This window comes from Notamacropus eugenii, chromosome 2, assembly GCF_028372415.1.
Source record: "Notamacropus eugenii isolate mMacEug1 chromosome 2, mMacEug1.pri_v2, whole genome shotgun sequence".
NCBI lineage: Eukaryota > Metazoa > Chordata > Mammalia > Diprotodontia > Macropodidae > Notamacropus > Notamacropus eugenii.
In genome coordinates, this window is record NC_092873.1 from 371,494,081 (window position 1) to 371,519,376 (window position 25,296).

At 38.3% G+C, this 25,296-nt stretch overlaps 1 protein-coding gene across 1 annotated transcript in view; it reads left to right on the plus strand.

Annotated features, from left to right (window-relative positions):
* The first annotated feature begins 349 nt into the window (after positions 1-349).
* The window catches only part of PPM1E (protein phosphatase, Mg2+/Mn2+ dependent 1E), a 187,370-nt gene continuing 162,423 nt past the window's right edge, over positions 350-25,296 (plus strand). Inside the window, exon 1 of the mRNA XM_072646858.1 lies at positions 350-919. Within this exon, the coding sequence (XP_072502959.1) occupies positions 453-919 (467 nt within the window). The 5' untranslated portion in view covers positions 350-452. The remainder of the gene's footprint in view (positions 920-25,296) is intronic.

Genomic DNA, 25,296 nt, shown 5'->3' on the forward strand with positions numbered 1-25,296 from the left:
ACGCTGCGGACCGGCGGGAGGGACCCGGGGAGTCTTAATTAAAGCGGGTTGCCATGGCGACGGTCTCCAAGGCGGCGCGGGCCCAGCTCTCCCGGGGGCTGGAGGGAGGGCCGCGGCTCGGTGGGGACGGTCTCGGTCGTAGCCGGGGGCGCGCGTTCTGAACCAACTTTCTCTCCCGGGAGCGGAGGAGAGGGGGGGGAGAGGGGAGGGGAGGGGGACGCGCTCTCCTCTGCCCCCGCCCCCGGGTCGCGCACGTCCGTGCTCGGCGGCGCGCACGCCTGCGGGAGCCCTCTCCAGGCAACCCTAGTGCTGATCGCTCGTGCCGGTGCGGTCGCTCACCGCCCTTGGGGGAACCGAGAAGAGGCTCGAGGGCAGCCCCCTCCCCGCCCCTCCCGGGCTCGGCCGCCCGCCCGCCCCCCTCCCGCCCGGCGCGCGCCGGGGCATGAGCAGCGATGATGGCCGGCTGCAGCCCCGAGGAGAAAACTTACCGGCGCTTCCTCGAGCTCTTCCTGGGCGAGTTCCGCGGACCGTGCGGCGGCGGCGAGCCCGAGCCCGAGCCGGAGCCGGAGTCCGAGCCCGAGCCCGAGCCTGAGCCGGCGGCGGCGGCGGCCGAGGGGACTCCGGAGGAGGCGGAGGACGAGGCGGCGGCGGGGCGGGTGCCAGAGCCCGGGGAGGAAGAGGAGGAGGAGGAGGCGGTGGCCGCCGAGGACGAGGACGGGGACGGGGAGGGCACGGAGGAGGGGGTGGCCGACCAGGCGGGCGCGGGGCCCGGGCACCCGTCCGGGCCCCCGCCCCCGCCGCAGCAGCAGCCGCCGCCGCCGCCCCTGCCCCCGCTGCCGCGGCCGCTCTCGGAGCGCATCACCCCGGAGGAGGTGGAGGGCGAGAGCCTGGACCTGTGCCTGCAGCAGCTCTACAAATAGTTAAGTGGCCGGGACGGCCTCTGGGCTGGAGGTGGGGGAGGGAGAGCAAGGGGGGGAGAAGCGCTGCCCCCGCCCCAGCCGCCAGGTCCCGCACCCGCCCCGGCCCACCCCGCCGCAGCCCCCGCGCCCCCGGTTCGGGCCCAGCTTCTACGTCCCTTCCTTCGTTTTCCTCCCGGACCCATCCCCGTGACCTCAGCTGCCCTTTCTTGCATGGACCATTCCGCGGCTCTTCTTTGGCTTTCTCTAGTGGCTTTCTCTCTGTTTTCTCGTCTCTCCTTTCTCTTGGCCGGCTCTCCAAGGCTCCATCTCACGCTCGCCCCTTTCTCTAGGCTACCTCCTTCTCCCTCGGCCAGCTCTCCAAGGCTCCATCTCACGCTCGCCCCTTGCTCTAGGCTACCTCCTTCTCCCTCGGCCAGCTCTCTAATGCTCCATCTCACGCTCTCCCCCTGCTCTAGGCTACCTCCTTCCTCCTTGCCCTGTCTCCAAGTCTCCATCCTATTGCTCTCAGCTCTAAGATTGCTTCTTTCTATGCTTTCCTCCTGCTTCTGGGTCCCTCTTTCCTCCCTTGTTGGCTGTCCCCATCTCCATCCTATACTCACCCCCATTCCTGGGTACCTCTTCCTCTCTAGCCTGCTCTCCAAGTCTCCATCCTATACTCTCAGCTCCAAGGTACCTCCTTCCTCCCCAGCCAGCCGTTCTCATCTCCATCCTATGCATGCCCCTGTTTCTGGGTACCTTTTTCCTTCCTGGCCTGCTCTCTAAGTCTCCATTCTATCCTTGCGCCCCCCTCCAGGCATCTCCTCCTCTGCTCCCCCTTCCTCCTTCCCTCATCGCCCACTTTCCCTGTCTCCATCCTGTACTTGCCCTTGCAACCCGAGTTTCTCCCTCCTTCCTGGTCCGCTCTTCCAAGTCTCCTGTGCTCCCTTCCCACCCCACCCCCGGCTATACAGCCACGGGAGAGTGGTGACTGTCTGTCCTTCGAGGGGGCTGGGAGAGACCTCCTGTGTAATGGCAACGGTAGCAAAAATGAGAATGGCTCCTAAAGAGCATAGGAATGCCCGGAGACTGGATTTCCTCTCGAGGTGGTGCTGGTTAGTGTGCAAAAAATGAGAAAACCTTTTAGACTTCATGCAGTGGGGAAATCTCAACCGAAGAGGGCAACTTCACAGCATTTTATTTTGGTCAGGCTTGGTGATTCCAGTATTCTGGGTGAGGAAATCCTCTCCATCAATAGGATTCAGCAACTGCTTTGCCATTAGAGTTACCTAGAGTACTGAGATACCATAGCCCAGGTCACCCAACCAATATATGTCAAAGACAAATTGGAACCTAGGTTTCACCACCCCCACACCCCCTTGGAAGTATTCTAGTTTCTACTCCAAGCTACCCCTCTTACTTCACCGAGGTGCTAATAATTTAATTTAAAATGTGGTGGGAGGGAAGTTTTAAAAAAAAGGAAGTCAATTCCAAATTGCAAGACAAGGTTAGGGGATGATTTGGGTGGCGGTAGTGGAGAATGGTTCTATAACTGATTAAAACAGAAAATTAAGATTGGTTTATCAAATTGAAGATGTTCTGGCACACTCAAGTGCTTTTCATTGGATTTAGGGGATGAGGGGTAGAGAAAGTACTAGGGTTTAGGACTCTGCACTAAAATTCAGAGATCTAAAAATCAGTTACCAAGATTTGTCTGGCATTCTACTTTTGAGTTCACTTTTTTATGGGCGTCATATAGAAATGTGTTAAAATGGAATTTCTTTTAAAATGGATGTTTTTAATTGATGCCACAGGAGGAGACAAATGAAGTTGTGAAAACATTTGTAAACTTGGGAGCTTTTGCTATTTAGTCGATAATTATAACGCAAGGTGTTACTCTGGTTCCCAAAAAGTATACTACCACAGAACCTACTGTAATTAAACTGAACTTTGTCTCTGGAATTTCTCAAAGGGCAAACTAGGAAGGGTCAGGAAATTTAAAACTCTTTACATGTACATACACCCCCACACACCAGCACATAACTACTTGCTTAGAGTCATTCTTAATGTCAAAATGAAGGATTCTTAAGGGGAAAAATTAAGTTGGAAGACAGGTAGAGATGGGTTACTGTTAATATTTCACCCTTTCTAGGCTTCATTGACTTTTTTGCAAAACTGTCTTTTTGCAGAGGTACTGAAGATTTATTTTTAAAATGAGAATGTCTACTAAACTGAGAGAATTGAAGGAATGCATTCCACCTTCATTTTATTCTGAGTTCTGTCAGTTAATTGTTGTCATTGCAAGTGCACTTGCTGACATATTAAAGAAAAAGATACATTCAAAATACTGCAGAAAGTGCAAAAAAATGCCATTAGTCCAAACTAATTTTATCGCCACAGAATATTGTCATTCCACAAATTATTTATTTCTTCTTAAGAAAAAGTAGGTAATAAGTGAATGCATATTTTCATATGGAAAAGAGAACAGTAATTTCAGTGTGTTGAGTCAAAATGCATTCAGCATTTCAACTAGAAAAAGCCATTTGAACAACAGATTGATCCCTTACCGGATAATGAAAATTTATTTGAAGAATAAGCTAGCAGGAAAATTAATTGTAACCAACATAATTTTACTTCAGAAGAGGGCTTTGTATTGTCATGTTATTTTTCTAGTAATGTTCTGTTTTTATTTGGCAGTACGATAAAATGGCTGGTTTGATTGGTATGAGATATGTCTATATATAAAATTGATGACATAAAAATTGATAGCAATTTTTCTTATACTTTACACATCTTAGATTTTTTATGTTGATAGCTGCAAATAAAAATAAAGATTCATAAATGAGAATCTATACATCCAGATTCTTTAATGACAAAGGAAATGATATACAAATGGCCCCAGTATTTGTTTCTTGAGACTCGAAGCTGAAATTCCTATTTCAGTTTTCTCTCTAAAACATTTGGAAATATTGGTTTCCTAAATGCCATAAAAGAGACTTGAAATAAAACTGGGGGAAAAAATGTGAGGTGCTAGAAATAGGTATGGAATCACTTACGATAAGAAACTTTCAGAATATTCTCAAAAATCTGTCTGTTCTTTTGCTTTTGGAAATATCAAAGATAGCTTAAAAATAGATTAAAGATACTTGTCAATGTTAAAATACTTATATGAAGTTACATATGTGTTAGTATTTTCTACCCATTGTGGAAAGGGTGAGGGCTGTTGATTCTAACAGAACAGCTCCAATATAAATCATTGTTTCCCTCATCTGACATGTTAACATTCTCAAAATAGTTAATAAATGCTTTATAAATAGGCCGGAAACAAAGCAACAACTTGCAAAAAGCAACAACAAAAAATCTTACCCCTTTCTGAAATATTTTATGTGCACATTGGTTGGGATTGTATTTTTTAAAGAAATCACATTGTATATCTCCCACCCTCACTCTCCAATCCTCTCCTCCATTTGACTGATTTGTTGACGATAATTTTGGGAACTGAACAGTAAATATTACATATAAAGTCTTTATCTTGCTAGCTTTTAAGCTTAGGTCCCCTACCCAGCTTGAGATAAGCAGTTACATTGTCATCCATTAAGATGAAAATCAGTGTTTTACTGGACAAAATTAAATTCCAATCATAATTAGAAAGTTAAAAAAAAAAACAAAAAGAAAAAAGCTCAAGGTAGTATCTAGGAATAACTTTTGGAGGTTAGTCTCAGGGTTCAAAATTAGAAACAGATACATCACCTAGAGATTCCTTAAAACTGAATGAGAAGAAAACATTTTGAAAGAAAAATCTATTCCTTGGGCAAAAATTCCTTGGGGAGTAGAGACTATTTAAATTTTTTTTTTTGATAAGGCTTTTTTGTTTATTTGATCTGTGTATGTTCAGATCAAATCATTTTAAGAGCCATTAGTAAGCTTAGTGAAATACATATTCTGAAGTATCATCTACCCTTAAGTATTTTGCTAAAAACATAGTTATTAGACTCATCCTCCATAGCATAAACTATTCCAGTGATTTGAAAGTTCCATATGCCTGGACTGAAATATATTTTACTGTATTTCTCTCTGTAATTGAACACCTACTCAAATATCAACCTAAAGATTCAATTAAACGTTTTAAGAAGATAGTCTATATTGAGAGATAGGGACTGGATCTGTGATTTTATTGGTATAGAAAAATCCCAGATGTGAAAACACCCTGTATCAATGCAGGTCAGTACCTTTTCTGCAACTTTTGGTTTTAGAGGGTAGACTAAAGCATTAAAAGGGTAAGTGATTTTCCAGTGTCACATAGCCAATATGTGTCGGAGGAGGAACCTGAACCCAGCACTTGCTCTCTGTTCACTATGCCACGCTGCCTTTCCTATATCTTCTGCTTCTTGTTGTTCAGTTCTTCATTTATGACCCTGTGGACCATACATACTATCCATGGGGTTTTCTTGGCAAAGATCCTAGAGTGGTTTGTCATTTCCTTCGCCTATGCCTTCCATAGCTTATATGGTTCCCATTCCTGAAGTTAGTAAAAACAAATACTCCCTTTTGAAAAGTGGAAGTGATATGTACCTAAATTTACAATGATTTGAGAAAAGGGGTTTCTAACTGGTGATATAGTAGATGTGAATCTGAGGTTCCACATTTATAGGTTACATTGTTCAGTACTGTGCACCTGATTTTCTTTTACTATGCTGGGTAACTATTTCACTCAGTTATAACCTAGAAAAATCAGTGTTCTCAAATCTTTTTTAGTACTACATGTCACATTTTCACACAGGTTGCTCTTCAAACAGTTATTCATTTAGTCTGGGTTGGACCTCCCAAGAGGGAGACAGAAATCCCAACAGCCTGGCAGCCTTAAGCAGTTCCAGATGGTCTGCTTCAGGGAAGAGGCGGACGCAAAAATGACAAGAAAATATTAATTATTGCTTATTGAAATGAACGTTTAAGGTATACTGAATTATATTTTGTTTCAGGTATATTGAATTATATTTTGAGAGAAACTAGGTTTGTAGGAAGGGTAAGGATTGCTATTCATTAATGACTCAGAGTTGAAAAGTTACTATATATCTTCTCCATTTCACATAGATCTTTCCTTCTATTTTCTCAATGTTTCTATTTTTCCAACACATATCTCCAAACTTGTGATTTCTTCAGTGTGAGGAATTCCTCCACAAGTTCAGATCTCCTACTGCATGAACCTTAGAATCTTAAAAGACTTTTTTTAGAGCACTGAGAGGCCAATTGACTTGTCTAGTCTGTCAGAGGCAGGATTTTGAACACAGGTCTCCTTACTCTAAGCCTGGCTTTTACCCTTCCACCTAAGTCACTATTTTATACTGTATCTAAATATGCCATTAGTGCCTCAGAAATGGAGATTATATATCTATATACACATACTGTGTATACTTACGCACATGTGGGCATGTATATATACATATGTGTATATATGTGTCATATATGCACATATATGTGTGTATAAATATTTGTGTGTATACACACACACACACGGATCCACTGTTGAATGGGAGTATAGAATGAGGGCATTTTGACCATGCACGTTAATCTAAAATTCCTTGCTTAGAAAAAGACCTTTAATTTCTACTACACAGAACTTCATTTTAAAAACCTATTCAGAAGGGCTGGCACTGCAGTCAAGAGTTACTTGATGTTTATTTTATCTTTCACAATAATAACAAACTGAACTAATATTGCTTGGATTTTTATCTTTGCTGCAAAGTAGTCTGATTTTTTTCAGACTGGAACTAAGATCACTCAGTATGTTTGTTCTCCTTGGCAGAACTTGAGATGAGAGGAAGCAGGGGGAAAAAAAGCATTCAGAAACTCATAAAACTTCAGAGCTCCAAAGAAACTTAGAGATTATACAACTCAAGTATCTCATGTTATAGATGATGAAACTGAGGCTTAGAGAGGGCAAATGATTTCAATTAAAGTCAACAAACATTAAATGCCTACTGTATACAAGACTATGCTAGTGGTGAGGATTCAAAGACAAAAAAAGGAGGCTCTTCCTCCAAGGATTTTACATTTCATTTGGGGGAAGGCAGGAGAGTTCTACAACAGGTACACACATAATTAATTTCTAAATATACTCAAAGTAATATAAAATAATTTCAAGATGGAGAGAGTGCTAATAATTGGAAAGAGAGAGGGGGCAGGAAAGGTTTCATGAAGGAGGTAGCACCTGAGTTGTTCTTAAAAGGAAACTAGGGATTCCATGAGGCAGAGAAGTGAGAGATAGAATGTCATATATGAGGAATACCTAGTAGTCCAATTTGGCTGGATTAGAGAGTATGTGGAGAGTCATGTGAAATAAGAATACAGAAGAAACAAATGGGAGCCAGATTGTAGAGATGTTTAAATGTGAGTACAGCATCTAGTTAGGGGGATATTTCTTCACCTTGGTATTCACAGGTTTACAGGTTGGGCCTCAAGGGGGATGAATATTCTCACATCTAGGCCACCCTGTGGGTCTGCACTCCTAAAACTATAGTTCATAAACTTCCACTAATGAACTTACCTTTAATCTAAGTAGATACAATTAGTTCAAAGCAAATTCATTTACTTAAATGGCATAGTTAAAAGCTTCATCTACAAAGCATTCTTCCCCATCTAAACCAGAAATGAACTTTCTCAAAAATACTTACAGTGTCTCTGGGAAGAGTGACCACAAGGGTATGTATGACCATGATGAGTAAGTATGTATATATGGTATTGAGGTACACATATAAGGTCATTGCAAGTCATGCCTTTTGTACTCCAGGACCAGGATATCATTTCTTCTTATCTGGTTTCTTCATATTTTTCCCGCCTGGGTGTGGTGTCTTCACTGAGTTGTTTGGACCTATTCCTTTTACAATTTAACTCCAGACTTTCAGAATTAGTTTTCTTTTGAATAGTTGGCTTTTATCTGTAAATTGCTACAGGTATCACAGTCCTTGAAACTGCTTCTTGCCTCTGACTCTCTATGTGTGTTAGTCTGTCTCTGCTTTCTCCTGGATGTGATGTCTCCTATTGGTCAAGTAGCTCCTGCAAGGTGCCATGGCAAAGGAAGGAAGGTGAGGAAGAGAGAGAATCCTCTTTCCCCCCTTCCCAATCTCCTGTAGTAGGGTTACCCTCCACAAAATCGCTTTTCATCCTTAACTGAACCTCAAGTATTTAATAATCTCTAGGATTCAGCAAGCTTAGCTTTTTAAAGGTCTACAAAGGTGTGGCCAGTCTTTAGCCAGCTAAATAATGCCATTCCCACTCCAATTCAATCTGAAAACTTTTTCACATTTCATAAAGGAATATCTTCGACCATTTTAGCATATTACTATTTCATTACCTTTGTTATCTACTACTTCCTATGATTATATCAACTGAGGTGGGATGGTATGGGAACCAACTCCTTTACTATATGAGGTCGAGGTGTTTTTATTGTATCTAGTAGCAATAGGAAGCCATTGATGATTTTTCAGGTAGGGACATTGTATTTTAGTAGGACCAATTTAACATTTGAGTGGATAGTTGATTAAAGAGGAAAGAGATTGGAGATAGAGACCAAATAAGAGACTACTGCAAGGTGGAGTCAATGTGATGGAGTTAGAGTCAGCATTTTTGCCCCTATTCCTTCAGCTCTATCCATATACCTCATTATTTATAACACTTATCACAAAATACTTGATTTGGCACTTTACTTGCATATATTTGAACATTTAATCTTAAGAAGATTGACATCTGTAGTAATTTATTCATAGAGTCTATGTATCAATCACCTTTTACCATGACTTGTCATTCCACACAGAGGAGTCTCTTTATTTTGATATTCATTGTAGAAAACTTGTACAACAATAAAATACAATTTTAAGAAAACCTACAAAATTCACCAACATAACATGGCTTTGCTAAATAAAATGTCTCTCTATAGGCCCAGAGGAAAGAGAAGAATTCAGCTTCATGGTTGGGTTGATTTTGATTTATGCCCTCAGGCATATAAAAACATACTAACTGCATAATGGAATATTTAATGGACTCTTCCATTGTGATTTTTAATTAGTTGATTTAGCATATGACTACAACCTCAAGGGTAGTTTCTAAATGTTCACTTTTACTCTTCTATTTTTCTTATTCGGGGAAAGTGCTTGCATTTTGAATTTGATCTTCAGACTCTTTATAAGGTCTGTGGTCACAAAAGCTAAAAACATTTTTTCTCATTGCTTCCTCTTTTTTTTTTTGTTGGTCAAGGACAGTTTCAATTTTAACATCAGGCATTGTTGTGTTCTCCTATTTTTGGTGGGTGAAAGGGGGGAATGCCATAACTGGAATTTTATAAACTATCCAATATGATAAAATGAAATTATAATGCTGAAGTACCAGCTTTGCTTTCTACTATTGTACATTATATTAAACAAAATAATCATAATTAAACAGTGAGAGTGATTCAAAATGTTACAACATATTAGTCTGATAATGGGGTTAATGATCTTTGACATTATTATATTATAATTTTTATGATAAATTAATTTATTACCGATTACTGACCAGTATGTGGTTTAGTGACTTCCAAAAGATGACACATTGAATATGTGAAATTAATACAGATTGCAAACTAATAGGACCAAAATATTTTTTTGTTCTTTTTACTTAATTAAAAAAAGTCTCCTCCTTCCCTAGAGTGCTTCTTTCTTTCCAAAAGGCATTTTATTTGAATAAATGACAACTACATTTGGGATTAGAATCAGGAAATAGCTGCCTTTGGCTACTTCAATAATTAATATCGAAAATGAACAAGGTAAATCGATTTCAAGATTAGTTTTGGACAGAAGAGAAAATACAGCTTTAGGCATCTATTAACTGAATAGTATTATGTTTTCAAGTTCTGGCATTGTTTCCCTGTTCTGAACTCTTTTTTTTTTAATGCAATTATTTGAAAAATTTCCAGATTTCAAATTGTATTTTTAACTTTAAAAATACTGAAAATTTGGCGAGTAAACTTTGAAAACTCATTCCACCCCCCTAATCTAAAGCTTTAAGGGTTTAGGTATGCTTTTATAGCTCTTTGAATTGCTTTTTATTTATTTGTATGCCTCATCTAGAGTACCCTTTGGAGGATTATAGAACTAATTGGATGGAAGGGGAGTTACTCTAACTTCCTAAGAAATGTAGTTAATTTTTGCTTTTTTTCCTTTAACAAGTATTCTATACATTGGCAGACTTGAAATTCATCAATGAATCTTTATTTTCTTCGGCTAGTATAAACTCAATGAAGCAGTAGTCTTAACTCATGAAATTTCTAGTTTCACTTGCTGTGTAACATATCTTAATAATCTCATTCATATATCATAGTTAACTGAAGAAAATTAACTGTGGTTAAACTTTAAACCAACCATATATGAAAAGAAAAGATACATGGGAAAAAGTGAGCATTTTACTTTTTAAACTCTTAGTTTGATACTATCTTTAAATTTAGTTATATAAACTTAAGAAAGAGGAAGTACCATCTTATTACAGCAAGATTCATGTAGTGCTAAAAGATACTATTTAACCCTTTTGCATCTTAAAATCTTGAAAGGTAAGAAGAGAAAAATAATTAATCTAATTTTTAACATGTTCATTTTAGGTTCCGTTCTTTTGGAATTCTTTCCCCTTCTCTCTCCCTACCCCTTGTAGGGTAAATTTCCGTGTGTGTATCTGTGTGTGTTTTATATACATAGATATATATGTACACACACACACATATATATAACTGAAATTTCATATATACACACATGTACACAAACACATACATGCCTGTGTGGGTGTGCACAAAGTTGATTAGTATTTCTTCTTGTTTGTTTTGTACAAGATTTTTGTTTGATATCATCTGGAATGTTGCTTTGTAAAGAGCAGCTCTGGCACACCGTCAGCCGTTCCATGTCTTAAAGGTTGGAATAAAGAATAAGTCATTTATTGTGTAGTCTGTTAAGTACTTCTACATTTTCTCATAGATGTCATGAAATATCTTTTTCCATTTCTTTTGAAATATTGGCCAAGAAGTGACTAATAAATAAATTTATTTTTAAATGCTTACTCTCTTAAGTATAGGAGATAAGTATTTTTGCAGTTATGTTTTTTAATTTTTCCATTATTGTGCATCATTTCAGTTTTGTAGAAAGTTAGAAATTGTGTTGCTTGAATCATGGAAAATTTTGTTGACTATATACATACATATATTCTACTCAAAATGAGGTCAGTTTGACACAAGCTATTTGAATTTGATGAATTCTATGAGACTAAAATTCTTTAGATGTTTATCATCTTTGAAAAAAATAAATATAATATAAATCTAGTACTGTTTTTGTGACTTTAGAAGAAGAATTACCTTGAGTTAGAAATTGCTTTTTAAAAAATTATTTAATTCCTTGGCATTGGAAAGTATGTGTAAAGAAATAAAAAGATTATCTCTAAAGAAAAAATAAATCAGAAGTGTACACTGGAATTTTATTTTTTAAAAAATGCATATGTTGCTTTTGACTGTAGCTATATAGTGTAGCCAAATTAGTCCAAAGGTTAAAAATATTTTATTTCCTACTCTGTTTTTATAAATGGTATATAGTACATTCTTGTAGAAACTTTCAGATATCAATCAATCAGTATTTATTGAACATCTACTATTTGCCAATCACTGTGCTAAGCACTGGATATGTAAAGTATCTTTAAGTTATAATTAAAAAAAAACAACCCTTACTATTGTACTAGTAGATCTAAGCCAGAAAAACTCCTTAAAAACATTAGAAAATAATTTCACTTATAACAATTTAAATGGTCATTACTGGGGGGATGAGGTTGGGGTGCTTGCCTTTTCCCTTGTTCATTAAAGGGCCCCTAGCTCAGAATTAGGGTAGCTTTGTGGTGCAGTGGGTAGAGCACTAGGCCTGGAGTTAGGAAGATCTGAATTCAAATCCAGCCTCTGACACTTACTAGCTGTGTAACACTGAGCAAGTCAGTTCACCCCTTTTTGTCTCAGTATCTCATCTGTAAAATGGGAACACAGTGGAGAAAGAAATGACAGACCACTCCAGTGTCTCCAAGAAAACCCCATGGACCAAGGTCAGTGGGTTACATAGAATTGGACATAGCTGAACATCAACAGCAAAGCTATGGATTTACTCTCAGAGGTTGTGTTCAGTCCTGAGGAAACCTGATCTCTGAAGAGAGGAGGGGTCAGGTTTTTTTTTCCCCTCACTTTTTCTGGGTGGTTACTCCCTACTTCAGAGCCTCAGGAAGAGTCACTTAAAACTAGGTTTGGTTCATGTCTAGGGTCTCAGAGTTCAACGTAGTGTGCAACGTAGATCAGGTTTGAATAGTAATTTCCACCATAGAGAAGAATTGCTAAAAAGCATACCCGCACACCACACACACACACGCACATGCACACACACACACACACACACACACACACACACACAAGATTAACAAGTACATATTGATAAAACCTTGAAATGTGAAACAGTAACTTGCAACTACCATTATGCTCTCTTGAGCAGTTTATACTGAATACATTAAAACATGAGACAATTGGTGGGACTGCTTGATTGGCATTTTCTCTTTACCTCAGCCCTGCACTATCCAAACATCTCCAGCAAGATCCATGTCTTCTGATAAGCCATGCCAGGATTTGGGGGCTCCTTCATCTCTCTGTGGTCATCTTTGAGAAGGGTGCCAGTTAGATCTGATTGAGGGACCCAGGAACTTCCAAACTGTTTAACGCATGAAACTGCTTCCAAAGTGGGACCCATTCTTCTTAGCATCACTCTTTCATGTTCATGGAAGATGCATAACCAGAAGAGGCAGCCAGGGTCCCAAGGCTCAAGGTCAGGCTTGCCCAGGTTAGATAGGCATCCATGCTCATAATACCCATGTTGCTGGGGTCAAGAAGGATTCCCTTCTTCTATCTCTTGTGGAAAGTTCCACAGTTATATGATGTCACATGTTCTAGAGAGGAAAAAAGAGAGAGAAGAAGCAGTCATTCCTTTTAAAGTAACACAATGCCCTACCCCTTTTTTGGGTGTTGGATGACACAGATGGAATGTGAGTGGATGAGAGGAAGGGACCTTTCAGAGTTTGCTGTATCATTTCAAAGCACCAAGTCCTTCAAAGCTGAATGAATACATGTTTCTCCTGGAGTGGCCAGGGAGAAGACCAGCAATCCCTGCAGTGGGCTCTAGCCAGGGCAGACCACAGGGTATGCCATTTACTTACATTGAACATATCTTAGGTTTAACCTCTGTAGTTTCTTTTTAGTTGGGGAGAAAAATGACTCTGTACTAGTAATTTCATTGATTTAGGGACCTAGTAAAGAAACTCTCTATACAAAGCAGGTAGACTTCTTACAGTGTTCTTCAACTCATTGTTAATCTGAAAAATTAAGTGACTTGTCCAGGGTCACACTTGAACTCAGAGGTGGCACTTGAACTCATATCTTCCTATGAGACCATCTCTCTATCCACTGTATTGTGCTGCCTCTTTTTTCTTTGTATTGTATAAATTAGGAAGGGATGATCAGTTGCATTTATCTTCCTTTCCATTTTATCTTTCATTCTTCTGGAGATGGTTTTCATAATAAATGTTTGTTGAATTGAATAAATGATGATAATTTCATCACCATATGGAAAACCATGCAAATTGCTTCATTTTTTGTCAGTGTCCTGAAGTTTCTGTTTCACTGGCAGCATACGAGTTGTTGGCACTGTGAAGCTGTTGCGTCTAAGGAAACATAGAGAGCATCACCTGTAACTTCAGAAATTGTGGTTCTGAGTGTGTATGAGAGATAGTATCCGACATCTTTTCGTCTCAAATTCCTGGTTGTAACTTGCATTCACAGATTTGGATTCTTCTTATCAAGTGTGATTCCTGATTGGCTAGGAACTCTTCACACATCTCATTGCATTATTAAGACCACTAATGGCTCATAAACCAATGTGCTCTCCAAAACTTCAGAGGAGAGCCACATTTTCTTACACCCTGAAACCTGTAGAGGTCTTCTCTTACATGTCCATAACTCCCCGGTCTTTCCCCATTTTTGAGTTAGAGAATTTGGCTGAGTGTTAGTAGCTTGCAGAGAAGACCAAGGATAGTGTACGTAAAGATAGGTAACTGGGAAAAAGATGAGAACCATTTGTTTTCAAAATACAAAGATTAGCTTATTATTCCCATTATATCAAAAGGAAAAAAGAAAGGATTACTATATTAGGGTGATGCATAAACATGACATTACTGTCAGCAAAGAATCTACTCTATGGACTAAAAGCTAGCCAAACACATGAACAGATGGTAGAGATGCCATACATCTAAAATCATCAAGGCATTCTTGGCAAGCAACTGAGTTTTCTCCAAGGAAACATCTGCCTGGCTGTAGTGTGGGCCTTACTTTTTTTTTTTTAACTGCTTTTACAATTTATTTAAAACACTATTGCTAAAGTCCATGTCCTTTAAGTCCAGTCTTTCTTCTAGTTTCATTACTGAATCTGCTTTGCTTTTACTTTTTGGGATCTCTTCTTAATTCTAATATTTCTGATATGGTTTTTTAAAAGCTAATCCCTCATTCTCTAGTGTTTATAACCCTCTTATATTTTTGCCTTACTTTATTTACTGGTCCACATCCTTTCTACAAAATACGTTTGTCTCCAAATATTTTAGAGAGAAGTTTTTTTCCTCTCAGTCAACTCCTAAAATAATTGCATTTACTGCCAGGTTATATGACTTGTTTTGAAATGTGTGTGAATTAAATTTAAATTTACAGAGTAAGGACTTAGATTTAAAATAAATAAGAAATATAAAAAATATTTCAGTACTGAACTGGGAGTCAAGAGACCTAGGTTCTTTTCCAAACCCTTTCAAATGACTTCAACTAAAATTATCTTTTTCCTAGTTCTTTCTATCTAAAAGAGAAATAAAAATATTGTTGTTGCCTCTTTGAACCAATAAGGAAGCTAAGAGAGAGATGTAAGTTCCTTTTATTTTACCATATTCACCTGAATTCTGAAGAATCAATTTCTGAACACATCCATATAGTTCCTGGAAAATTTTTTGGGAAAAAAAAGATTGTTATCCAAAAATGCAGTTCATAGAAGCTGAGTACAGATGGATCAAACTAGAGGATGGAAACACCTGGTATGATTAGTGAGACAACCTAATTTGGAATTGTTGATTCAGATTCTGTGCCTAGATTTATGGGACAGGGACAACATACATAGTGCTAAGGAGTTGGAAAAGAGCATCAAATTTGGCAGACTAGCCATTGGCACTATGTAAGTAAGCATAATATTCTGTGTATCCTGGAAACCAGCAGGAGGCTAGAAAACTGCAATTTGGTGGTTCAAGTCTTTCCATGACTACATATGATTGGCACTTGTGAACAAGACACACTGTCCACAAAAAAAGTAAATTGGCTGATGAAATTACATGATTAATATTGAAATAAGCATTTGTTCTGTCTTCTCCTTTCTCTGCTAACCTAAAAGAAAGCCAAATCCTTTTTTTTAATAAAATTTTTTTATTAAAGTATTTTATTTGTTTTCAGTGTTCTATAATCACTTCCATATATCTTAGATTTACCCCCCTTCCTGCCCCTCCTGCCCCCCTCCCTCCCCACACCCTCCCTGAGAGGGTGTACAATCTTATATAGGTTCTATACATACATTCCTATTAAGTACATTTTTTACCTTAGTCATGTTACATAGAAGAATTAAAATGAATGGGAGAAACCATAAAACAAAACAAAGCATAATACAAAAGAAAATGGTCTGCTTCATTCTGTGATCAGTTCCATAGTTCTTTCTCTGGATATGGAAGGCTTTTTGCCTCGAGTCCATTGGGAATTTTTTAAGTCCTTGCATTGCAATGAAGCACCAAGTCTACCAGAAAAATTCCTTGCACACTGTGGTTGTTGCTGTGTACAAAGTTCTTCTGGTTAAGCCAAACCCTTCTTACAAATATTCAGAGATATGCAAAATAAATTCCCACATCGGCCAGGTCCAGAAATGCATCTCGTTCTACTTATTTAGTTCATCATCTCTTTTTCAGGAAGTGGATAACCTACATTATCATCAGTCTCCTGGAGTCATGGTTGATCATTGCATTGATGTTTGAAAATTGTTCCTTTTTTACAATGTTGTTGTTATAGTATAAGTTATTTTCTATTTCTGATCACTTCTTTCTGAAGCAACTGACACAAGTCTTCTCAGGTTTCTCTGAAACTGTCTCCTTCATTTCTTATGGCACAATAGTATTACACTACATTTAGATATTCTCCAGTTGATGGGCATCCCCTTAGTTTTCAGTTTTTTGCCACCAAAAAAAAGAACTGCTATACTTTTTTTAAGTATAGGACTTTTTCCTCTTTCTTTGGTCTATTTGGGGTGTAGCCCTAGTATTAGTATCACTGAGTATACACAATTTAGCAAGTTTTTGGCATAGTTCCAAATTGCTTTTTAGAATGGCTAAACTAACTTGCATTTATTTATAATTAATTGTGCCTTTTGATGGCATTGTAGCTTTTATAAAAGGCTTTTTAATGTTTATAAAGAGTTTTATTTATCTTATTTGATCCTCACCATTCTGTGAGGTAGGTGCTGGCATTATTCCTGAGTTACAGATGAAGAAACTGAGGCAGAGAAAGGTTCAGTAACTTGAGCCAGAGTAGATTCTTTGCTGACAGCAATGCCATGTTTATGCCTCAGCCTAATACAGTAATCCTTTCTGTTTTCCTTTTGGTATTGTCCTAGGAAGTGTCTGAGGTTGGATGTGAACTGAGGTCTTAGTCACTCCATGTGTATCCTTTTATTCACTATGCTAACATAAAATATATATTTTAAATGGTGATAGAAATATAGATTTTTTATTAATTTGAAGTGTACTAAGTTCAAGAAATCAATTTTAATCAGATAGTTTATAGACTTTAAAAATGAATTTTTTTTCAGAGAACAGGGTCAGGATAAAGCCAGTAGATATTTGTATTTAGGAAATGTATGTGGCCCAGATGAAAGAGCATGAGTCACCCTGCTGATGCATTACAACATTTGACAGTTTGTTAGATTTTGGCATATTTGAGAATTTGAGGATAAAAGGAGCTTTTAGGAAGCTTTATAAATGTATGAAGTTGATGAAAGAAAGTCCAAAGTGAAAATCTTGTAGTATCTTTAAGAAGAAAAAATTAGCTGTCCTGATAAACATATTTTGGAAAGCATATAGGTTTATGTTGTTTTCCTAGGGAGTCTGGTTTAGTGAAAAGAACACTAGATTTGAAATCAGAGCATTTCAGTTTGAATGTCAGCTTTACTACTTACTGGCCATTTGACCTTGAACAAGTAATTTTACCTCTCAGCCTTCGTTTCCTGATCTGTAAATCAGGGAGTTAGAGTAGATGATCCCTAAAGTCCCTCTCAACTCCAAATCTCATGGATCTGTTAGAAAAAGAGAATTCAAACTGAGGGAAAGATCTTGCCAATTAAACTTAGATAAGAAAATACGTATCTGACAATGGCATTTGAACAGAAATGTAAATTTATAACTGAAGGAAGATGTTACTTGCTCATCAAAGAATTACAACTATGGACTGCAAAAGTCATGGGTTTCACTTTTAATTTACATGATATTGTTCCTTAATATTTGGAACATTATATTCCCATAAGGTTGATTGTAAAGCAAAATTTTGCATATTAAACCCTATTATCCCACCAAATTCAGCATGTTGTTGTCCAGTCCTTTTCAGTTGTATCCAATTCTTCATGACCCCATTTGGGATTTTCTTGGCAGAGATACTAGAGTGGTTTGCCATTTCCTTCTCCAGCTCATTTTACAGATAAGGAAACTGAGGCCAACAGGGTTAAATGAATTGCCCAGGGTTACATAGCTAGTAAGTGTGTGAGGCTGGATTTGAACTCAGGAAGATAAATCTTCCTGACTCCAGGCCCAGCACTCTATCCACTACACCATCTAGCTGCCTTTCCAAATTCAATATCAATACAATAAAATATAGCATATAGTTCAAATACTATAACACTATAACTACATCTCTTTCTTTTAAAGTGCCCCAAGACCTAATATTTTGTAACATTTAAAGCTGCAGCAAGCTTTTCTAAAATATATGTAAAGGAAAACATTTCATAATATGGAAAAAAAATAGCTGACCTTTACAGCTGTTTTAAGGTTTATGGAGTGCTTTCATTTGGTTCTATCAAAAATCTTGTGGAGCGAGAAAGTATAGGTATTATTGTACCCATTTTATAGATAAAGAAATCGATGCTTAAAATGGTTAAGTCACTTGCTCATGTTCACACAACTAGTAAGTGTCAGAGGCAGAAAATAAATGACTACAATTCTTAATTCCAAATTCAGTACTCTTTCTACCACATCAGCTCACAAAATAAAAATACAAAAATGAAAGATTCCAGAAAATGTGATGATTGGCACAATAGAAATAAGGTAGTATAAGAAATAGAAAGGAACAGAAAAGACATTAGGATCATTTGCCTTACCCTATGAAAGAAACATTGCCTTTTTGCTTCAGTCTTTGTGTCTGAGAAGAATTTGGAGTAGAGAGAAACTTTGCCTGTAGGCATTTCCATAAAGTTTTTTCCTCATACCATACCTTTTATTACTGCCTAGAAATATAATAGTCCTTTTAGTGCTTCTCTCTTTGTGTCCTTGCTTGTAAAATTGGGAATTAAGTGAGGTAGAGTGATATCTCATTTATTATCAGGAACATAAGATTTTCATGTGAAGTTTCCAGGAATATCCCTGAAGTTTTTTAAAGTAATTTTTGATCGAAATAGTTCTTCAATATATTATACACTTCCCTACCTTCTTAAACAGAATAAATTAAATGCAATTCAACTTTTTTTTTGATGACTTAGATTTGTCATGATTTCCTCCAATTTTTGTAGTATCCTGTGATGTTCTCTCAGGACCTTATTCAGTCAAGAAGCATTTATTTTTTCTTATGAACTAGGAAATCACCAAGAAACATGAATATTTACATATACAAAGAAGGCCAGGAAAAAATATTGTTTACGAAACTGTGAATCTATTACAAACAAGTTTTCTAAAAAACATATATTACATTTAATGTAATGGTACCAATATTGTCCTTCTGATTGTGCCCCTTTCTGAACTTACTTCTTGCTCTCTTCTATGTATTTTAAAAATGTTTTATTGATGCCTTTTACATTCCTTTTTTCTTTTTTTACATTACTATTACTACCACCCATATTCTCCTAACCTAAGATAAAGTCTTTCTCTTGTAACAAACATATAGCCAAGCAAAACAAATTTGTGTTGTCTTGTATATGCATTTTATTCTGCACCTCTGGTCTGTCAACTCTCTCATCATGAGGTGAGAGATATGCTTCATCAGTTTTCTGGAGTCATGACTGGTGTTTGCATCTGTAAGAGTTGGTAAGTCTGAGAACAAGTATTAAATGTCTATGTGCTAAGCATTGTACTGGGTGCTGGAAATATAAAGACAAAAGTAAAACATTCCCTGTAAGCATAAAGGTACACTTACTAGCTATATGACCTTGGGCAAGTTACCTAACCCTCTTTGCCTCGGTTTCTTCATATGTAAAAAATGAACTTGAGAAGGAAATGGCAAACCACTCCAGACTCTGCCAAGAAAATTTCAAATGAGGTCATGAAGAGTTGGACAAAAATGCCTCACCAACAACAGAACATATAAAGTTTTTTACAAAACAGATACAACATACACTCGGGTGGTGAATGGTTTGGGAAAATCCTCATGCATAAAGAGACCTTAAGCTGAATCTTGAAGAAGACAGAGATGAGAAGGGAGTGTATTTCAGGTACAGGGGACAGACAGCCAGTGCAAAAGATAGAGATAGGAGATGGAGCCTTGTGTGAGAGGAGCAGTAGCTTTCTGTGCCAGTTAAGAAAGCCAGTTTGGCAGGATTGTAGACTGTGTGGAGGGGACTAATGTGTAATAAGGCAAAAGCACAATGGATCTAGTCTGTGAAGAACTGTAAATGCCAAACAGAAGGGTTTGACATTTGATTCTGGAAATAATAGGAACTATTGGGATTTATGGAGTAGGAGATTGATGTGGCCAGAAGACCACAGCCTAATGGAAATCACTTTGTCAGCTTTGTGGAGGATGGATTGGAGTAAAGAGAGATTGGAAGTAAGAAATACCAATTAGGAAGCTATTGCAGTAGTCCAGTCAAGAGGTGCTAAGGGCCAGGATGGTGAGTGGAGAGAAGGGAGAATATGCAAAAGATGTGGTGTGTAAGGGCTGGTTTGCCAGGCAGTAAGTGACATCAGGCTATTCTTCTTTTTGAGTTTTTTCATCAGCTTTCTGTAGTTTTTCACTCTCTTACCTCACAATTAATTGTCAGTTTTACTGTACCTGTCTCTCGCATTCTCCTGACATACCATCTTGTCCTACCATTTGCTGATTGTGATCTTCTATGGAGTCTGAAAACTGATAACCTACTGTTATAACTGTATATAAGATTAGATTAAACTAGTTCTGAATGAGAGCCTGTAGGATTACTTTGTGATTAAAGTACAGTTTGTGACAGCTATTTTGACTGTTTCATGATCTTTTTTGTTTACTCACTGACTTTTGTCCATGTTACATAGTCAAATATTCTCTTTACATAGTCAAATATGCTCTCCACATAGTCAAATTGGCTCTTAGTGACTTCTAGATAACTGATGTTACTGTACTTTAGAATTGGAAAGAAAATTTCTGACATATCTCCTCCAATATTATGCATAAATATTAGGGAGGTGTTTTCTAACCTACGTAGCAATTCCCTTTCTTCTTTCCTGAAAAATAAGATCCTTCTCACTTTTTATAAAACCATATGCCAAAAATCATTTTCTCATCCCATTTTATTTGAAATAAAATGAATTTAATTAGGTTTTATAATCCTCAAACATAGGGCAAAATAATATACACAAATATTTATTCATAAAAATCCTTCATAACATTCATATTTGTAACTTAGAAAATAATAACCATAATCTTAGGATTATTAGAGGCAATGTGCCACAGCGGATAGAGAGCTGTCCTTAGAGACAGGAGGAACTACATTTATGTCTTGTCTCGGACATAATATTGATTGTGTTACCCTAAGTAAGTCACTTAATCTTTCAGGATTCCCAGACAACACTCTAAGACCATGAGTTGCAGAACAGGTGTAGGATCAGAGGCCCATTAAAAAAATTTATTTTAAATTTAAAAAATTGATTATTAATGTGATAAGTGGGCTTGCTTTTGGGTACAGTGTCTTCATATGTGCTATAATTAATCATATTTTTGAGGTAGTTGAGTGCCTTGTGGAAGATGTCCTATCTTCCTATCCTATCCTTGACATTCCTATCAATACCCTAATGTAGGTCTTGATACAATAAGCATAATATCAGTCACAAATAGAAGGTCATCTATGAACAAGATGAGAACCCCATCATCTATAGGGAATCTCTCTTCCATTTGAACTTTGTGCAAGACATCATCCATCCTAATGGGGAACATGCCTGCTTTTGGAGGTCCTGTCCTTAAGAACAGGCTCAGTGGAGCATTTAGCAGGTACCAAGGTGGTGGGGCAGTATTGGATTAAATGAACATGAAATTTCTGAAGCTATAAGCCCTTTCAAGTGGCTACTCTTTATAATACTTTATAAATGCAGCTTCTGGCTGGTTATTAGACCCAACTGCTACTGAACAGCTGATGCTGGATCATACCATCACCCTTTATACAGAGTTACCCATTATGAGTTGGGTGATACAAAACCATCTTCTACAAAGTAGAGTAGGGAGCAGGAGACTTCTTTTATTAAATGGAAATGATATATTGAAAATTATACTGGACCAGGGCCCTTAGGTACCGTTAATTAGCAGGTTGTGATTTTGCTGGCGGCTCAGACTTACAGTCTTAGACCCAGTGATTTGCCTTCAGCAGGACTTAATCTTATCGATCCTCTTTCCCTGTCAGAGAGAAGGAGGGGTTATCCTTACGACAGTTGATGCTTATTATATGGCATTACGGTGCCACTTAAGTCCACCACCAAAGCAGCCACAAACAAAGCTTTTACAATTTGTATGATACTTCTACTTTCTTCTTTATGGGCCCTCCAAAACACTTTCTCTAATCAGAGGACCCATTTTAGTACAAAGCAAGTTTGATATTGCTTGGGCCCACTACCATTACATTTGCTGGGTTTTCTCTCATGTGCCAGGAACTGTGTAAGTGCTGGGAATACAAAGAAGGCAAAAACAACCTTTGTCCTCAAGCAGCTCACATTCTAATGTAGACAGCATACAAATATCTGGGCAGTGCAAGATCTACAGAGTAGATGGAAGACACTTTCGGAAAAGAAGGTATCAGCAGTTGGCTGGGGTGGGGAAGGGGGAGACTGGGAAAGGCCTCCTGGGGAAGCAGGATTTGAGCTGAGTCTTGAAAGAAGCCAGGAGATCTAGGAAGAGTGGTTGAGAAGGAAGAACTTTGTTAGAATGGGGAACACAGAACAGAAACACAAAGATGGGACATGCGTTGTCTTGTGTGACAAATAGGAGTTAGGGAAGTACAGCTAAGTTGTAGATTTCATTGATAGGGTTAACGTGTAAGAATGGAAAGGGGAAGTGGTCAGGTTATGAAGAGTTTTAAATGACCAAAAGAGGGCTGTATATTTGATGATGTTTTTCCCTCTTGTCCAACTCTTGGTGACCCCATTTGGGGTTTTCTTGGCAGAAATACTGAAGTGGTTTGTAATTTCCTTCTTCAGCTCAGTTTATTATAGATGAGGAAGCTGAGGCAAGAAATGCTGAGGCCAGATTTGAACTCAGGAAGATGAGTTTTCCTAACTCCAGGCTTGGCATGCTATCCGCTGCACCCCTTAGCTGCTGGAGGTACAGGGAGCCACTGGAGTTTATCTCTTGAAGAATGACAGATCTACATTATAAAAATCACTTTGTCAGCTGAGTGGAATGTGAACTGGAGTGAGGAGAGTGGCGAGGCAGAGACCAATTCGAAGGTGATTTCAATAGTCTAAGCAAGAGGTAATGAGGCCCTGAATGAGGGCAGTAGCTGTGTGAGTGAGAATAAGGGATACGCAGGAGAGATACTGTAATGGTAGAAAGGACAAGATGTGCAAAAAATTGGATATGTGGGGAGAGTGTCAAAAATGACACTGAGGTTCATTCAGATGACAGGGAAGTTGGTGATGCCTTTGACAATAGGGAAATTTAAAAGAGGGAAGAGTTTGGGTGTATGTGGGGGAAGATAATGTAGTCCAATAGCATACACAGAAATGTGCCATATTTTTTGAGAAATCACTGATGCTCCCTTCTGTATACATTTTTTGACTGTTAAAGAGACATCATTATAAGAGGCTTTGTGAAACCAGTAGCAAAATGTTTGCATATATACTTTTTTCCTCTAATTAAAAAAAAACTCTAATATCTTTGTTTCATATTACCTTCATTTCTGAACATCCTTACCTCCTCCCCTACTCAGCAAGCTATCTATCCATGGTAACAAATGTTACAGTGCACAACTGCTACTGGACCTAGCAGGGGCTGGAGTGTTTGTCCTCTCCTTTGATATTAATGGGGCCCATCTCCACTATGCCCATGCACGTGTGAACTAGGTTCAGTCCTGACCTTAAGGAGAGGAGTCAGCCTCTTTTTCGAGCACTCTCTTGGCTCTTTATACCCCACCTCAGAGTCAGATTACAAACTTATGTTGGGATCACATCTAGTTTAGATATGATCCTTTAATTTACAACATCAATCAGATATAGGACAGCTATTTGTTTCTACCACATACAAAAAACTGCTAAACAGATTCACAAGTATGCAGTGCATTAAGCAAGCAGTAACTTGTGGCCGCTATTATACTCTATCAGGAGGTTGAGACTGAAAACATCAAAGCATGTAGAACTGCTGAACTGACCTTTCGCATTCAGCTCGTCTCTGCACTGTCTAAACAATTTTCTTCAGGTCTGTATCTTGTGGCAACCCAGGCCAGCAGTCAGGCTCATCCTGCTGGTGGTTACCTTCTCCAAGGAGCTCTATAATAGTTGCCAGGGGCTTCTCCAGAAATAGAGCTAGCATTTATTCCACCTTTAGGTGTTTTCAGCCTAACAAGGTTGCCCCCAAGAACGGATACGTCCATCTTGGAATTGCTTTTCAATCACTTATGCTCCGAAAAGAAACATAAAGCAGAAAAGGCAACTAGTGTTTTAAGGTTCAATCATAACTTACATAGGCTAGCACGTACTGGCTGTTACCTGCCGGTAGTTCACCATTTATGTCTTTTTTCCACATCTCCAGGAAATGGCTCAAGGAATTCTGAAACAATGAGCAGATAGGAAGAAAAAGAGAATGAGAGGGCAGTTATTCCCTTTGAGTTATGCTAAATGGGATACTCCTGGCTTGATGGACAGTACTCTCTGATTCAGTTTTGATGTAATCTCTTTCACTTACCTTTGGCTATCCTGGTGTAAGGAACAAACAAGGTTTCCTGGGCAATCCAAAAACATAATTTTAAAGCAAGCTCTTTGTTCATAGGAACATAATTTTAGGAAGATCCTTTGGGATTAAATATGGGAAAAAAGGAATATTGAATTTTTAGGAGCACAAAACAGATTTACCTTTTACTTAGTGTGACAACAGAATCAGTGGTCAAAATTGTTGGCAAGCAGATTTTTTGTCACAAAAGCCCAAGTGTGAGCATGTGACAGTAGCACAGAGATAGTTCTTCAGAATCACAAGACCTCTGTCAGGTTAAAAGCTAAAACCTATATATATTCACACTCTAAATGTGAGCTCCTTGAAATCCGGGATTGTCTTGCTTCTCTATTTGTATCCTCATCACTTTTCACATAGCAAACAATAAATGTTTTATCTTTCATTAACTTTCTGAAATACCCTCCATTGTTCTTTTTCAGTAACAAAGGATATAATAACTTAAGTGGTTGATGATGTTTCCTAGTTAAGTGATGGAAAATAGGAGTCATGGATTCCCAGGTTGTTGTTTGTGTTCTGTGTGATCTAGATTAAGTTATTTTAAATAGTGTTTTAAATGAGCCGTATAAAATGGGTAAAATTATCCAACTGGTTGTGGTTGTTTCCTTCTCCAACTTATTTTATGGATGAAGAAACTGAAGCTAACAGGGTTAAGTGACTTGCCCAGAGTCACATAGCTAAAAGTATCTGAGGCCAGATTTGAACTCAGGAAGATGAGTCTATCCACTGCTATCTATCTAGCTGCTTATTATCAGTATCCATCATCGTCATCAAATGGGTAAATTTTTATAACTGGTTGTACATTGGTCCTCATTTTTAGTTTTAGTGACCCTAAAATGCAATATTAAAGTGAAAGATACAATCGGG